The 18,049-nt window shown below is 38.8% G+C and overlaps 1 protein-coding gene across 5 annotated transcripts in view; it reads right to left on the reverse strand.

Annotated features, from left to right (window-relative positions):
• Positions 1-12,813: 12,813 nt before the first annotated feature.
• The window catches only part of SPTLC3 (serine palmitoyltransferase long chain base subunit 3), a 97,719-nt gene continuing 92,483 nt past the window's right edge, over positions 12,814-18,049 (reverse strand). For all 5 annotated transcript variants that reach the window (XM_071740259.1, XM_071740258.1, XM_071740260.1 and 2 more), the window contains 3 exons: positions 16,742-16,877; positions 15,657-15,786; positions 12,814-13,282 (listed from right to left, as the gene is read on the reverse strand). In XM_071740259.1, the coding sequence (XP_071596360.1) occupies positions 13,169-13,282; positions 15,657-15,786; positions 16,742-16,877 (380 nt within the window). In that variant the 3' untranslated portion in view covers positions 12,814-13,168. The remainder of the gene's footprint in view (positions 13,283-15,656; positions 15,787-16,741; positions 16,878-18,049) is intronic.

Raw genomic sequence — 18,049 nt, forward strand, 5'->3', positions numbered from 1 at the left:
GATATAAGAGTTTACTCATTTAATATGTGCTACATTTTGGGTACTGACATTTTAAAATTATTTTGTACTGTAATTTTTATTATCAAAACTACTTCAACTGGTGTAATTTATGTCACCACTGCTTTAACTAGATGTTGACTATTTTGTGCATCTGATTTTCTTGCAGTTGAATCAGAACTGACATCAGGCCAACTAAGATGCTTCCTTGGGGAGGCTGGGAGAAGTGGGTCACCGCCTTCATTTTTCTAAAATAATGAAACATTTTTCCACTTCTAGATCTTTGGAACTTCCCTAGTACTTTATGAGGGAAGGAGGTCCACAAATGATGTTGGTATAAACTGCTGTAAGCAGGAGAAAAACATCTCAGCCTTGAGGACCGGTAAGAACATTGTAGCAGTTTTAAATAGGTCTGCATGGAAACGGATACTATTTGTTCCTGTTGATTAGTAACTTGTCCTAGTTTTTATTTTGATGTACTCATCTCCCTTTGAATTACATTAAATTTCTTCAATTAACCTCTATCTAAAAAGTCCTGTGTCAAATTACTGATTTGCACTGACTCCATCAGCAACACGATGTGGCATTACCAAGCACTGCCTGGTTTCCACTTGTTACAGTAAATTTCCTGAATTTATGCTGAACTGCACCCCAGCTTGCAAATACCAGCACAAATGGCATGAATGGCAGGATTTTATTAGACCTCTTAAAGTAGGCTGGTTTTGAGTTTCACTTGGAAAGCTTTGCTCCACCTTTAACCATTTTTAAGGGTAGTGGGGCATCAGCACACCTGTTAAAAATGGAGACAGCAACTCATCCTTTAGGAGAACATCACTGCATGGAGATATCACTAGGAGACTGTCTTTGACAGCAGGCATGTTTTCCTCCTTTATGCTCAACCTAATCTGAAAAGCTCAGAGAGAAATCGTCATTGGCTTTTCCCTATCACAATAAAAGATTTGCCTCCTCCTTCACATTTGTGTATTTTAATGCTGTGCATACATGGAGCTATTTTAATAGGGCAGCAGAGTTGCACTCAAGTCACAGAGTGCTCCCTGAAGGCTGCACAGGTAAACAGGTGGTGAAGAAAGGGAGTTCCTAGACCCCAAGGAACAGTAGTGAGTAGACACAGACCTGAGGAACAGCATGAAGCATGCCCTGACGTACATGCAGCTATATCCAAGCAACTTTATTCTACTGAGAATTCTGCCTTTGACACTAAAGCCACCTGAAATCCAATCCCTAGCTCTGGAGAAAAAACAGGTACTTAAACATTGGTATCAAATGAGGAGAAATCCAGCAAGAGATATCTCTTTGGTAAAAGACTCCCCCTAGATTACCAGAAAACATACAGTAGGTTCAGCTGCTTTCTCTCATTCCTGTGGGAAAAAAGACAGCTCAAGTTAGAGATCCCTCTTCTCTTTTTATTTTGTTAGGGTACATCATATCTGTTTACTTAGGACATGGTTTTTTTTTCAACAAGAACTATGCTTTTCACAGATACACTGCTTACATGGGCACAGGGTCAATCTCTGAGCATTTCTTCCACCCCTACTTGCAACAGAAAGGAAAGGAATATTGCAAAATAACATAATAGCTTTCACCACTACTTTTAGTGCTGATCCAATATCAGCATTTCTCTTTCAAGAAAAATTCCCACTCTCAACACCACAGAGGTAGAACTGGTCTTTAATCTTCATTAAACATCCAGAAGGCCAGATACCCTGCTGGAGTGCATTAGAGCAGTGGCCACTGAGTTTAACTAACACATTTTGAAGGCATTCAGAGCACATTCTGCACCATAGTTTCTTTCAGATCTTGTAGACTTTGAAGTGTGGTTGCCCCAGAGGAAGCCTCAAATTCACCTGCAGAGACAGATTCTAAGCCTGAGAAAGCTTTACATCCTTCTTTTCCATACCTATTTCTTTAAACATTTGTACAGTAGGTCAAAGTCTTAAGTTATTTGATAGCTTTTTGCAAATCCAGAGCATTCTTGTTTAGTGACTATTCCATGGCAATATAAAATTGACCAGAATGTTTGGTCAAGATAGACTTTTGATGACTACCCGTGGTTGATGGAGAGCTCTAGCTGTAGACTTTGTGCCTTACGGTTTGCTATAAACAAATTTATGCCTTGTAAAGTTCCTTCTTCTCCTTCTATAGTGTTTTAGGACATGTCCTATTCCACTTAAGCTTTTTCACTGCTGTTCCTCGAATTCATAATGGAAATGTTGTGCTGAACAGTAGTTCAACCAGGCCCCTCTGGTTCTTGAGATTTTTGCAAAGACTTCACAAAGTGCAAATTTGGGAGCACTAGCTGTGATACTGCACTGGTGGAGTGCAGTCTACCAGTGGCCAAGCAGAGACAGCCAGACTTTCTTTCATGGCAGTGGAGTTTCAGCTGTGCTTTACCTTAGGTGTTATTCAGATCAGGAGTAGGAACCACCTGTAATAACTGCTTAGTTCAGCTAATTTTTCTGTAATCACATCTCATGTCTGATCTAACAACAAGCTATCAACAAAGATATGTTGACTCCTTCTTGCAGTGTTAAGTCTGCAAACCTAATAGGTATTATTAAAAAAAAACAAAACCAAAACCAAAACCTGTGAAAAATAACATGCTTTTTGTCTCCACAAAGAATGGAATTAAATGTTATCTTGATGCATTTGTTGCCAGAAGAGTTTTCTTCAGAAGTATAAAAAGCCACTGAAAATCAATGTATTTCATTGATATAGCACTGGTATCATAGAACTTTAAAAGCCTTTGCTGTGCTGCTTCTTATGTGGAGAAAGTGGCTAACTCTGTCTGTACATACATGGGCAACTGCACTGATTTCTGTGTGGAGTTTGTGTCTTGTGCTGCAGCAAACAAGCACTGCAATTTATACCAGACACTGGAGAATATGAATATTTTCTTTACTACTCAGCTCCAGGAAAGGATAATTACTATAAGCAAAACCAGATGAAAATCTGAGAATATTTTATGATCCACTTTCATTAGAAAAAATCTCTATTAGCCTTCGAACAATGGGGCCAAATTCACACTTGGGGTAACATCACTGACATCAGTAAAATACAACAATTAATTTGGCCCATGGGATCTACTTGAAAATATAACATACAGTCACAAGGATAACAGCCAAATTCTGTGCAGAAAAATCTTTCTATACCAGCTAATTTGGCTTTAAAAAGACATCACAGCTGTATATGCAGTGATCCAGTGGGCTGGATCTTCGAGTGCAACTCTGCTTACATCTGTATGATAAAGCTCATTTGTAACTACCTGAGAATCTGGCCAAATGCCTTTTCCAGACCAAATGGGAGATCACAGTATAAGTATTTTTTGACACCAGAATGATGTTTATATGATGCTCAGAAAAATAAAGAGAAAGATGCTGGGAGATAGAATTTAAGAGCAACAAGGTAGCCAAAGGTCTAAATGAAATGCTGATACCCCTTGCTAATCCTTTCTTATCCTGTCTCTTCTCTCTCCCACCAAGCAGTCTCCTGAACCATATTAAGCTGCAGGGAGAATCAACAAGAAAGGCAGAAGGCTCTTTTGGTGTTTCTGTCGTCATTTATTTATTTTTAAACAGAAAATTCTTGTCTGTTTCAGTGATGACGTTTTAATGAATCCATCAATCACTGCAAACTCCAAACTAGAATCCTACATAAAAGAGACCTATTTGTAATACGTGACCTAAGCTCATACCTAATGAAATTAGTTCTCAGGGAGACAATGCAGGTCTTTCATTGCTGTCTCCATGGAATCGTAGATGATTAAGCTGGACAGGGCCTCGTGGGTCCTCAAATCCAATCCCCTACACCTAGCATCACTTTATCCCTGCCTTGTTCCCTTGAGTGTGTTATCTAATCCTTTGCTGACTGATTGTGACCCACCTTACAACTTCTCTTCCATGGGCAAGTTTTTATTGTGCGTTGGCTAAGCAAGCTCTTGATTACCCTTAGAAGTCTTCAGTTCCCCAGGATCAGTGATTTTTAGGGTGTTTGGATCCATGCTATCTCATCTTCCTTTAATTATTTTAAGTCTTTCCACACTGCCTTTTGCTTTTCTTGATTCCTCACTCATTTGTTTTGTACCCTTCAGCGCCACAGCTGCTGTTTCAAAGGCAGCCCTGCCAATGCTGCATCACACCTCTGCCACTGTGTTGGTCTCCTCGGGGCACATTCATAGCCAAATCTTTGACTTCTTTGGCTGCTGGCATATGTAGTCAATTCCTCAACCTCACTACATCATGACTCAACTCTTTGCTTCCCTTTTTGTGGCTAACAAACCCATAACTGTTTGCTTTCATTACCTTTGCACCACTTCTCTTAGGCTGACATTTCAGCTGTCACTTCATGTCTCTGCTTTCTTATCCCAGCACTGCTTTTCTTCACCATTTACCCTGTACCTAGTGTATCTCAGCTTATTTCTTATAGCCAGACTGAGAGGATCACTAAACCAGTTGGCTTGAGAATAATCTCCACACAAATTCCTCTTCCCCAGGACTTCCCCCCACTGAGATGCAAATCCCTAAAACACTTTTAAAAATAAAAATTGACTGAGAGAAGATCCTGACTTCTCATTCAAAACTTCTGAGCTTTCTGCTCTTCACTGACTGTTATTTTAGTGGCTGCTGACTCAATCTTATGCAGATGACTTAAATGTAGTCAGTGTGCTGCATCTATGAACAAATCCATGGACAATTATTCCTGCTGGCTTCAGAAGTATCAAAGAAAGCAATTGCTGCTCCCTCGTGGTCATCGGAATCATCCCTGTTCTGAAAGTTACCATCATGTAAACTTTGTTTCTGTTTGTGATCTCTGCTGTCTGCAGAGATGTTTTTATCTACACACTTGGTTAATTCAAAGTGAACCAAGGCAATGAAGACTTACTACTAAAATGGTTTAAATTAAACTATGTTTGCAGCCTCATGTGATGACTCAACAAGACTTAGATCGGGAAATTGTTATAAGCAGCATTTTCTGAAGCAACCGGGCAATCCTGAACTCAATGATTTCTCCCCATCCTTTTCCACTTTCTTTTTTACCACTTGGTAAAGTGTTTTCACTGACTACATCTCCTGTCATTACTGTCTGGAAAGACTATGATGTGGTTTTAAAACTTAGGTGGCCCCTTGATTTTCAAAGAACAGAAAGAGACCAGAACACTTATATTGTATACAATACAGAAATCAAAGCTTAGATGCTATCACACAGCTGACCTCCTTCTGTGCTTACCACGGATGGCATCACACTGTAAATCTGCTATTACAAAGTGAATGGCAATTTCAAAACCCTTAGAAAAAAAATATCTTGTTATATTTGAACCAGGACAGTATTAATACTTTGCTGTCAGTGTTCCTTTATCCTTTTGAGGTCCATTGTCCTTTTCAATATTCACTAGCAAGATAATTATTTTCCCATCTGCTGAGAACGAGCATGAAAATCAGACAAGGCTCTTGTGCCCATTTCTGCCATTTTTTTTTTACACTTGAAAGCTGGCTTTACTCATTGTTGCCAGTTTTAGTCCTGAAAGACTAATGGCACAAGTGGCCAAATGGAGAACACCCTTAGAGAAGAATCTGCTTTAGCTGTTCGCCTCTCAGTGTTCAAACATGCTTAAATTTCCTTCACAGATTTATTTCTGAGGAAATATATAACTTTTTATTACTTCATCATTTTCCATTGGTACTGGAAGAGTTCTGTGAAAAAACTACTGGAGCATCTGTATTTTAAAGCATTGTCCTCTCTCCATTGGGAGGAGTTCTTGACTTGATTCCACAGTATCCCTTGTAGACAATCTTCCCATCATCTTTCGTTATTTTGTTTGCCAATGTTTCCTATATCTAACATTGCCAGTTACAGAAGTATAAGGCACCTCTCTGTTTTTTGGCTTCACGTTGTTCCTCTTGTGTTCTAAACAATCAAGGGATCTGTCTGCCATTATGGTCACCCATGGCATACTGGTATGGTGGGATCTCCTCTTCTGTGTGTCTGAATATTAATCTGTCTTTTCTTTCCTTCCTCATTCTCCCCTGTGGAGTCTCAGCCCTGGCTGTCTCCACTGCCTTGTCATTTTGACTTTGGGGGGTAGTTTCTCTTCCTTTCTTCTTCGCCTCTGAACTGTTTTCCTTCTCCAGCTGAACAAATTCATTGCTCAGCTTCATCTCTCCTTCAATAGCTAATTGCATACTTTTTCTTGCATTTGGGCAAGGTTTCCCCATGGATATCCCTTTCCACTTTTCTGTTCTCCAAGCCTTCTTCAGAAGGTGTTGTGCTCTAGCATTGCTTCTACTGTCTCCTCAGGTATTCCTCAATCACATCTTTGAATTCCTGCTGTAATTTCAAGTTACCTCTCTTTGCCTCTTTAGCGCTTGAATCATTTCCTCTATGACTGTGGTCAAATTCTGTTTTATGCTTAGCTTATGTACCTTCCATCACATGCCATGTTGCATTGAGGTCGGACTAGAAGCTTCTGCAAGCATCCATCATCTTTGTGAACCCTTTTCTCTTTTGTCCACTTCAAATTTTTCTTCAAAAGAGTCTAACAGGTACCAAAATTTCACTGGTACTTAACTATGTACATTAGCATATAATACATGTTAAAGAAACAGGAGAGACTATCATAAGCTTTTAAACAATACAAAGCCCTGCAACATGATCTGTTGTGGTTGGATATTTCATTGAAATCCTGGATAGTCATTTGCAAAAAAGCTGACATGCAGGGTTTGGATTTAATCTTCACATTTCCACTCAAACTGTGGCATTGTTTGAACACAACAGCTTTGGGATCCTGGCAAAAGAGTAAAACTGTCTGAGCTTTTCCACTCTGGTTTGAATTATCTTTCTTTTTATTTATTTACTTTTGGCTTTGAAGTCTGTGTACTTTAAAAATCAATGAACATATTAACAAGCAGACACTAATTACATTTTAACAAACTGAAAAGGTTTGGCTACAAATCTTTGAAAAGATAAACTCCCATTTAAGAAATCTTCCTAATCCAACTGGCATCACTGTAGTAAGACACTGACAAAGTTAGCACAGAATGGAAATGTTAAAAGAATCTGTTTTCCAGAATTTTTTTCTTTGATTTATAAGTAATCTTCATCATTGTACTGGTCTGGTAAACAGATCACTCATGATTTTTACAGAATTAATGGAGAAGTTCTGAGATTTAAGAATTAAAAGATCACCTAGAAAATAACAGGTACCTCTTTTATGCTTCTCATAATTTTACAACTAATTCAGGATCACTATCAGTATTACAGAAGGATAAAAATGAGGCAATGATCTCTAATGTTTCTCATCTGCAATTACTTAGCAAAGCAGAGACAGATCAGAAGTGGGTCTCTTGCATGCGGTTTAGAGCTCAGGTCTGTAGGTTACAGCAGTTTGCTGAGCAATTTTTAAAATATGGGTATTGGAGTGTGAGGTGGGATTCAGAGAGTTTGTATCAGAATGTTCTACACACCGGGAAATGCCAAAAGTATAGATGGTTCAGGAGAAAATGAAAAAATGTCATGCCACTTCTCACCACTCTGGCTGAGAGCAGTTCCATCCTTGGTGTTAAGATTTTTTGAAAAGCAGCTCCCACATGAAAGTAGGATCCCCAGCAACATGCAAAACAGTTTCTGTCCAGTGCAGAGAGCCAAGGCATCATGAGGTTTGTGTGGTAATAACCTGGGGAGAGTAGGACACATACAGGATACTTGTGTCAGAGCATGCTCCAGGAAACCTACTTGGGAAGCTTTGATTTTGAAATGTCCCCACTGATTTAATCACTTCTGTGCTGTTCCAGAACAGCTGCTGGAGAGGTCAACAGATGAGGAAGCCACTTCAGACAAAGGGTTAGCTGCTGCACAGCAAATCCAGCCTGTGCCAAGAAACATCAGCTGCAGTGCCATGGACAGTATCTGTTTGCACTGGACCGCTTAGCCATCCACTTCATTCTGTGCTCTGATACAGTAAGATAGATCTGCTGCTTAGCATTCTGGGAGTGGCAGTGGAGCTACTAAAGATAAGGCCACCAAACATGATGGTATTTCATACTTCATGGCATGAGAGATCAGTTCTATTCTCTAGGAACTGGAGGATTCACATATCCCAGCCTATTCACAGGATACTAGAGTCAGCTCATGTTCCTAGCAAATTCTTTGAGACAACTTCCAGGGAGGTGATAGAAAACAAGCTTCACCCATCACCTGTGGCACCATTGCTCCATGTCACACACATTACAATTTCTCAATCTGTAACTGCAAGTACTTCACTTACTTGTGAGAACTGGCTTTATAGACTTCTTACAGTGTTCTGCTTTCACAGCTCATCTAGTTGAGTTGATTTGCCAGAAAGTAACTCATCTGCTGGAGTGACCTACAGGCCATGTCCTGTATCTGCAAAGAAATAATCAGACTGTTATGCCTGTCCTGGAGCCACATTAGTTATACCTGGCAGAGCAGCACATGCAGTTATCACTGTACCACAGCCACTCACGATTGTAGCATCCCAGCAATGATGCCCAGTGAGGGCATCATAATCATCAGTGATGCTGGGTATGACAGTTGCTAGACTAATCTCTTAATTTTTGAGCATCAGCATAGATGGTGGCTCAAGCATTACTTCAAACCTGGTTACCTCTGCAGCACAACTGATAACAATTGACACCTATTGGCCTTGGCACACATCTGGCAGAAGTGACTCTTCAAAAAGGATCTATGAAACATAATACAGTACAAAGCATCAAGGATACCTGCTATGGCATCCTATCTGCCCTGCTTCTACAGCCAGTACTTTGATATTAGACACCAAGTTTTACACCTAGCTGCTTAAAAAGATTTCTGTGTTTCTCCTGTAACACTTGTGCAAAAAAAATTCTTTGCACACAACCAGATCTAATCTACCAGGTCCACCATATTTCTGCAGATCCTGTGCCCCTACATTACCCTTTTCATTTGATCAGCATGCGATATAAACATCAGTGACATACTACATATGTGGAAAGAAACCCACTCACCTCTTCAGGAACAGCTGAGCAACTGGTCTGATGCACACCCCAGACTCAGGTTCTGATGGTGCTGAATTATTTTTTTGTGTAGTCACTCGGATGGTTGTTTTGGGTCCATCTTGACTGTCTGATGCTCTTCCTCTCTAATGGATAGAGTGAGAGTCTCATTATCTTGTGACTGTTTGGCAGTGAGAACAAACAACACTGGATGTGTGAGTAAATGAGGGAAACACCTAGATACCTTTTTTTAAGGAATCCCGAGACTTGAATGTTTAGTTGCCAATATGGGAATGATATCTGCCATTTCTCAGCTGGTAGTATGATTTCTTTCAAATTTGGTCCTGATTTGTGTTTTAATTTAAAAAACAATTAAATTTTATACTCCAATAAAAATCAGATCAGAGAATCTCTGTTGGATTTGTAAGCAGGATATAAACTATATAAACACCATTAGTGTGGATTGCTTTTCTTGCATCATTATTTTGTTCCCTCTTTCAGTAGGGCAGGGAAATAAGTGATGCACCTTCAACCAAACACATTTTGGAAAAAGCAAACAAACAAACAAAAAACCAAAAACAACAAAGGAAAAGGAAAAAAAATATATATATATATAATTAAAACAATTAAACAAACTCACCCACTCCCATATCTTGCTCCTCTGTGAACAGTAGCAGCTGTGAAATAGTGCAGAGACATCAGCGTTCAAACCCCTCTGAAATAAATGCAGGCATCTCACCTTGCACTGACAGGTTGCTCTCATGGCTGCACTAGTTTTAAACCAACAGTATTTACTTCAAAGCAAGATTTAACCTGATCTGCTCTTGCACAAGTGATAGATCAAGCTCATTCTTGGCTCAACAGCTTGGGCAGCTCAGATTCAGTTCAGCTTAGAAACTTAGCACCATCAGTAAGAAACTTGTATTTGAAAATGAAAGATTGAAGTCTGCAGGAGCTGATGAGGATACCAGGGAAAGCAGGCAGAGTGAGACAATGCCTAAAAGGCCAACTCTTACACCTACATATCCCCAGCTGCCAGTGTGCTATCCCCTAGATCCAGAGAACAGAAACTTGCAGAATAGAGAGAACAACATAGGCAGAAGTGGCTTGGGGATCCAACCTGATAAGTTCAGTAAGTGCTGGAAATTAAGGCTTTCTAAAAGACGAGGTGCGGTAAAGGTACAGGAAAGGGCAAATAATTCAGATATTCTGTCAAACACACAACTTCTTAGCCTTTCCAAAGCATGAAGGTCAATGAAGATTTTACATAAGATAACAAGATGCTGGAACAGCAGCTTGCCAACAAAATGTCAGTGTACTCAGACTTACATTTCCACTGCATTAAAGGGGAACAACTTGAGCAATTTTTATTTATTGAAAGAAGATCGTCTTCAAATCCTTCTAAAACAATTACGGAGAATTGTATCTCCTGAAAACATGCATGCCTGAAGATGGACCATATTCTAGGAAATTTGTGATCCTTATGTTTGGTGTGCTAATTTCCTAATAAGTACTTCACCATTTTTTTTTATCTTAAGCTAGCAGAGATAGAGTCTCCAAGTGCTGATTGACTCTCGGTCTATTTAAATTGATGTAAATCTGGAAAAACTCCACTGAAATTACACTGGTGGAAAAGCCAGTGCCAGACTGTAACTAAGCCTCATGGGGAAAATCTAAAAGTTTCAAGTTCTTGGGAGTTTTATTGCACCACTAAAGCAGGGATTTCTCCCTAACTGTTCCCCAGTGATAGTCAGCCTGGGCTTTCTCTAATGTGTAGGGAATGGAAGAAATCAGAAGAGAACATACAATAAATCAACTGACAGTCCCTGAATAATAGCTGTCCTGTCTCCTTAATATGAGAGAGAGTAATGTTCTGAGGGCAGGAAGAATTCAGCTTTAGACAGAAAACATTCCCAAAACATTCCCCTATAGGCAGACAAAAAGTGATCATTCTGTAGTTTAATCAATCTCAGGCCTCTCTTTGAGGGAAATAGCATGTTGCCTGCAACAGCACGTGTAACAATGTTTGCTGAAATATAAACTACGGCCCTATACCCCAAGATGGAAGGTCAGAAGTCAAATGAGGATCTGGCTGCAGATGTTCAGCAATAGAGATCAAAACGCAACAAATCAGATTCAGTACTTTTCCTGAAAGAACAGGTTGCAGAATTTTCTCAAGCTATCTCCTTTGCATTAAGTGCACTCAACCTCCATGTAACAAAGCTGTACATTACAAATTGCCAGGTTATTCAAAGACAAAGTCCTTGTTTCCTAATTTTTCCTTGTATGTCCCGTGCTTGAGTATTTTAACATTCATACAATGAATTTGCTCTTATTCACAAACTCAGCTTCCCTGAAACTATGAAATGTTTTTCAAGTCCATCTACCAAAGTGAAGAATCATATGACACCATTTAGTCCTCCCCCAGCCCTTGATACGTGTTTCCTAAAGCTGACATTTGATATTATGGAATGCGTTGTAATCACTTCTTAAAGTTATAGCACCACTGGATTTTTATTAACTTGCACAACAACAACAACAAAAATCCAACCAAAAAAAAAAAAAAAAAAAAAAAAAGGGCCCTCATAACAAATCAAGCCTTATTATATCCTGAAAGCTGCTTTAACAAGCAGGGAGTAATATAGTGTAATTGGTACTCCACAATTTAATTGTTCTGTTCTTAAATCTAATATTGCAGCTGTGGGTTAAGTTTACACCACAGCTTTCAAGAGAACATGAAAGTGTGGTACATCTGTGCAACAGAAAGCTAAACATCTCTCATCTGATGTGTTTACAATGACATTTGATAGCGTGGAATGGTTTGGAGTTCATTCTTAAAGCCACAGAACCATTTTCTGATGCTGCAAAAAAAGAAAAAAACCTCCAAACTCCTGCAGCCCACACACGCCTGACAATAAAGCTGCTGCAGGCTGTAACAGTTCCTTCAAGTAACTTTGAGCATTTGTCACTCTGACAGAGGAAAAAGGGACTAGGACACCTTCCCCCTCAGCTGACATAATCAGTTATTTGAAAAACAAACCCCTTAAAAAAAGACACAACTGGACAAGTAAAACAATCTCTGACAGGCATAAACCAGACAGGAATATTTCAAGAAATGTTATTAAGTGGATGACTTCAGCACATGTAGAAAGGGTGGAGTTTTCAATTTAACAGGTGGCAGAACTGCTTTTGGTATCTCAAACTTCACATTCTGTAGAACTAACAGCTTCAGCATTATATACTTGTTAGTGAATTTATTAAGCCTATAAGTAGTTGAATAAACTTAGGAATGGGCCTGTAAATGTCATCTGAAGTTTGTGAACTGCAAGTATCTGACTGTTTTGATCAGGGTTTTTATAGGAAAGTTAAATGGTTATTAAAATTATTTACTACTGCTACACCCAAAGGGAACAAGCTTGATGAAGAACTTGCATTGTGATGTGATAGGCTGTAGGTCAAATGTGTTAGCAGAAAAGTATTTCTGTCTATGTCTAAGCCCATCTTGAAACTCATAGTGTATTTAAGTGGGTGAGAAAGGGTCTGTAGAGGGAAGGATGCATTTTTCTTTCCTGTAATCTGCTGACAGAAATACATGATTTGATCAGGCTACTTCTATTGTTCTCAGCATTAGCTACCTTCAACACTTTCTGTCTTTGGAGAAACTCTTGACAGGTAAACTTAATTAAAGAGGTTACTTTCCGCTCATTCCTCTGTAGCAGTCATGCACCAATGTCTTAATTTATGTTCTTTAACAAAGAAAGCAATCTCACTGATGAAGCTCAGCTATATTATCATACTACACTGCAATACATTCAGTTTTTAAATTTTATTATTTCAGTCACCATTAAGACTATCTGAAGCCTCTTCATAAAAAGGGGCTATAACAAAAGCTGTACGTTAGCAACTTGATCAATGGATGCATTAATTCTGCATCAAAAATACCGTGAGAAGGACAGATCTCCTGGGGAGGCAATCTGTATCAATATTTCAGTCTCTTGAATACAGAATTTTGATAGAATAAAATGCAACATCCGAGCTTCTCCTCCTTTCAATTAACTGAGAAACAATAATTGTCCTTAGGAGGGAAGAAATGCATTTTCATTTTTCAGTCTTCAGGTTTCCTCCCCTTTCATAGCATCACAATGTTCTCTTCATGGGCGGAAAACTTAATCTTCAAGTTCAAGTCTAGTTTCTTCATACAGTTCAGGATGAGATGATTTGGAATACCGGGAATATTTCAGATGTAGAAAATCACCCAATTCATCCAGAGCATTCAAAACCTGTAAGACCATTACACTGTGTCAATTTGCTTGTAAACTAAATGATGTTCTAGTAAGTTCTATGTTACAGAAGAATACGATCATAAAAGCACCAATCAAAGAAGGTTTAAAGGGCAGAGGTTGTTTTCCATCTCCTACAGTGAATGTTGAGGCACTTGTAGATGTACAAGAGTATCTACAAGAACAAGAATTTACTCCTTCAGTAGGTTATGATTTATTAACAAGCACATTAGTTGAGAACGTATGAAAAAAAGGCCCTTTTAAGGCACGGGAAATAATAATCCAGATAAAAAGTTATCACTGTTTGTGCAAAAGGGATGTGTGAGGCAGTAGTTCACTGTTTTCCTAGACATCCCAAAGACTGGAGTTGCCACTGCATTTTCTTAGATGAGTCAGCCCACAGTGCTGATCAGAGTCACCATAGTCTGAATAGTTTAGGATATTTTTAGCACATTTGATTATAATCTTTTATTAATATCACAGGCATGGTAATAAAGCATTAATATTGCAATACAAATTCCTGAGCTGTCTTCAGCTCTCAGTAGATTCAAAAAGTAGCCAGGGAAAAGCACTATACCATAGAGAAGCAGCTAAGTGTTTTGCAGCATCTGATCCACATTCAAGAATAAGCAGCCTTTTGGCATTAAAGAAAGCAGCAATTATGATTTTGAGCCTGTTTCTGTTAAGCCACCAAAATGAGCACAAGAACAGAAAGGAGTAATTTAGTAATGGCTTATGAAGAGAGATAGCTTCAGGGTCATTAAGGAAGTTATTCTTGGGATCTTGCCCTTACATGGATCTTTCCTCTTTTTAGTTCCAGGCTGAGATTCAAAACAAATTTTGCCAAAGGGAAAAGTTTTCATTGTGATTGTTACCTGTTGTTACTCTGGGTTTAGGCATATTCACAAAGTATTTGTCCTAAAAAAAATTCCATCTGCAAGTAATTAAACTCAGTGCATTTCCATTTCCCCATACTGTAAGGACATTTAAAGAATGCCACAAGCACTACAGCAATGATACTACTTTCAAGGGCAAAAAATATACCATGTTCAATAATGATGGATGGGGAGTGTTTCAGACCTTCACTGGCCCCAGGAAGTACCAGTGTACAGGTAACAGGAAGCAAACATGCAATGGTTCCCCAAAAATGTAATAGCCTTGACATTTGGCTGTGGAGGAAGAGTAGAAAAATCAAAAGCAGCTACTTTGAGAGATTAGTCTTCAGATCAAGTTCACCACCAGCACAAAATCTACACAGGCAAACAGCAAAAGCTGACAATGGCCAATGTAGCTATGCCCTGTTCTATGTAATTTTATCTTTATGACACTATACTTTCTTAACAACTACTGAACCTTTAAAAGCAGTAGCAATTTTACACTGTGCACATCCAAAGCAGATTTTTCTGTGTTGCTTGAGAGGGGTCTACACTGGTGTGGGAGCTGGTCAACCTGGCAGGGCTTTGGCTTCAAGCTCCATGTGAATCACAGGATGCAAATGGAGAACCAGGGGCTCTTTACAGGCACAGGTGCTTGTCTGTATAGAGGACTGGCACCTCTGCCCCAAATGCCTCCCTTGTCACAATTTTTTTGCTTTGTCTGTCATGCATATGCAAAGAGAGTAAAAAGAAAGCTTGAAATTTACTGCTAAGTTTATGCATTTCATGCCTCTGAGTCGGCTTATTCTGAGAATAAAAGAACATATATCAAGCCAGGCCAAAAACACCTTTGGCAAGACAGGGAGATGGAAAGTTCCAAAGACTATTTTAAACACATTTCTGACTGTGTTGGAATGGAGGTTTACAACTGAAGTCTCAACATACTTTTCATCAGTGTATTTCTGATATTGGAGAAAGATACAGAACTGAGACAATGAATTAACTGCCAATTAAATTGCACCAATTAAACTTCATTAGGTTCAAACAGTTCCAAGTACGGTTTGGAGTTTCTACCTGTGCCCCTATAAGGCTGTCCCAGATACTCCTGTAATTCAACAAACACTTGGACATACGGAATGAAAATAAGGATATGGAAAACTTGACTTTACGTTATTTCCATATTGTTCCAGATTTCCTACTTTGATAGTTTTGACCTAGCATTTAACTATTGTCTTGATGTACTCTTCATGTAGATCTTTATTAGTGATGACAGATATGGTCACTGTTAGAAACAGAAGAACATAACAAGTTAACTGTCCCATAATTTATTTTTAAAAATCAAATATATAAGGCTAAAGTTCCTTTAAAGATCAAGTGACAAGGCCAGGAAAACAAATGTAAAAATGAATTATTGAGACCAACAAAGTAACAGATATCCAGCTTCTCCCAACCTCCTTTGCATCTGAAGTTAATTTCAGCAGGACATCTGCTGTGCTTACCGTGTCTAACATCTCCCGTGTATGTGCTGCTGACACACAAAACCGAGCTCTGGATTCTGTGATAGGAGTAGCTGGAAACCCAACCACAACCACCCCAATATTTTTTTCTAACATGCGTCTTGCAAAGGCCCTAAGGAGAGAAGGAGAAGGGAAAAAACAGCAGTAAATTACCTCAAGTATAATAAAAAAAAATGGGTAAAATTCTGTCCTCAATTGAAGTGGATGGTTATATTCCCACTGAATTCAATAAGAGTGGGAATTTTACCAATAGCACTGAGATTCTTTGCTCCTTAACAACTCTTGAAGCCAAGTGAGTGTCAAATACTGGAAGTGTGATGGCAGAGGGAGCACTATAGGCTAGACACAATTCGTTTATGTCAACGAAAGTCTGAGTACAATCAAACCGTGTGGGCATTCACAGTCCCTAAGCAAGGAAGAATCTGGGCTTCTGGAAGGTAGGAGCTCTGCATTCCTGCACAACAGGAATAAAACAATCTCTGTGATGGTTTCTTTGCTCTCACAATTACTCTGTGAGCTTAGGAACCTTATGTATGGCATGCACTAGACCTAGAGCACACAGCCAGCCTAATCTACATGCAAATACTCCCTATGGATCAGTCCTTACATTATATTACTATTGACTTCTGCTCTGCATGTCCAACCAGGGCACAAGTGCTGCTTGACAGGTATTGAACAGGTAAAATGTACAAAGACCACTCAAAAACCAGATAGGGAAAAAGAACATCCATTCAAAAAAATTTATACACCAGAGGCAAAGTGTTTCTCTTAATTATTACAAATGAAAAAACAAAAAATCCAAATTCAAAAGGCTCTCAAAAGTGTTATTCCAGAGCAAGTTAAAAAAGGATAAGAGAAATGTTAAAAACTGTGAAGTTCCAAATTAAGTCTAGGAACAATATTGAAATAGAACATAACTAAATGATGTATTCACCTAACAGCATAGGTTTCTCTTGTGAAGCATGTACCACACATGATTATGTTTTTTACAGTGTGTACAAAATAACCTATGAGCTTAAATAGTGTTTGTTTTGCCAAAAGTTTTTTTTTTTTTTTCCAGTACTTACCCTATCTTACCAGGCATATAAAGGAGTAAGGGGACAACAGGAGAATCATCATTGCCATAAATGATGAAGCCCATTTCGTGCAGTCGTCGTCTGAAGTATCTTGTGTTTTTTCCCAGCTGGCGCACTCTTTGGAGCCCTGGAATGAGTCAGTCAGTGCAAAGATCATAACCAAAGTCTAGTAACCAGCAAGAAACATGGCTATGGGGAACAGTTCAAAAAAGTTTGGCTGAAATGTATATGTTGCTATTTGATTCAGAAAGAAAACATGGAATGTGTTAAATGCAACTACTTCGATTATTAGTGCATTATAGGACAGATGACTGATATTCCTGTGCATGTGAGGTGCCTTCTCACTGGCAGAAACAACATATCTTCTGGGGATGTGTAGGTGAACAATTACCTTTACTAGGTTGCACTGAATAGAGCCTACTGAATGACACTTCTGTAGAGAAGTAGTCACATGTCTGTGGATAAAGCACATGTAAAAAGAATAGGTTCTTTCTCAGCATAATTCACTGTAAAGAAAAATAACTAGTCTACAGATGTTGATACAAATATTAGCATATGTATAACTTTTCTCATTAACAATATTCCACAGGAGTCTTCATCTATCTTAGCTAGTTCTGTGCACTTTTTATTTATTTATTAATTCTGTGACTGTAATAAACCTTTAAAGTAGAAAAGACTGAATCTTAGCTCAAACTAATGTTTTTGTTGCAATTTTTTAGACAGAGGAAAAGCACTTTATGAACTTTGCTCTTACACAAGTTCTTATCTTCTGTGATTTGTAACCAGAAGTTACCATAACTCCAGTTACTCTAATGTGCATCTATGTATGTAATCCCTTCCTGAGTTCTGCTCAGTTTCTCTGTCCTCCTATCTTGCTAGTTTTACCTCAAGATGATCATCTGACAACAGACGCTAATCATTCGAGACTTTCAGACACAAGTTTTGTTCTCTGCATTGTCCCTGGCCTCATTCAGTCACAAATCTACTTGATGTGTCCCCCAGCAAAACTGACAGGAGAGTTCAAAACAATTATTTCTAATGAAGGAAAAAGACACAAAACAGCAGAGAAAATGTGCTTGAAAAGCCATCTCAGCCTTTTCTTTTACAGAATCACTAAGGAGGTTATTTCCAACTAGCTGCAGTTGCTTCCCCACCCACTACATACAAAATGGAAGAGACACTCAACCTTACTGCAGGTAGGAGATATAGTATGTCTTTTCCCCCTCTCTGCCTGAAGTATGTTTCATCAATGAGCAGTTGTTTGTGCTGCTCCTCCAATGCTGTAAGGTTCTGGCAGGG

This window comes from Heliangelus exortis, chromosome 3 (genome assembly GCF_036169615.1).
Source record: "Heliangelus exortis chromosome 3, bHelExo1.hap1, whole genome shotgun sequence".
Lineage (NCBI taxonomy): Eukaryota > Metazoa > Chordata > Aves > Apodiformes > Trochilidae > Heliangelus > Heliangelus exortis.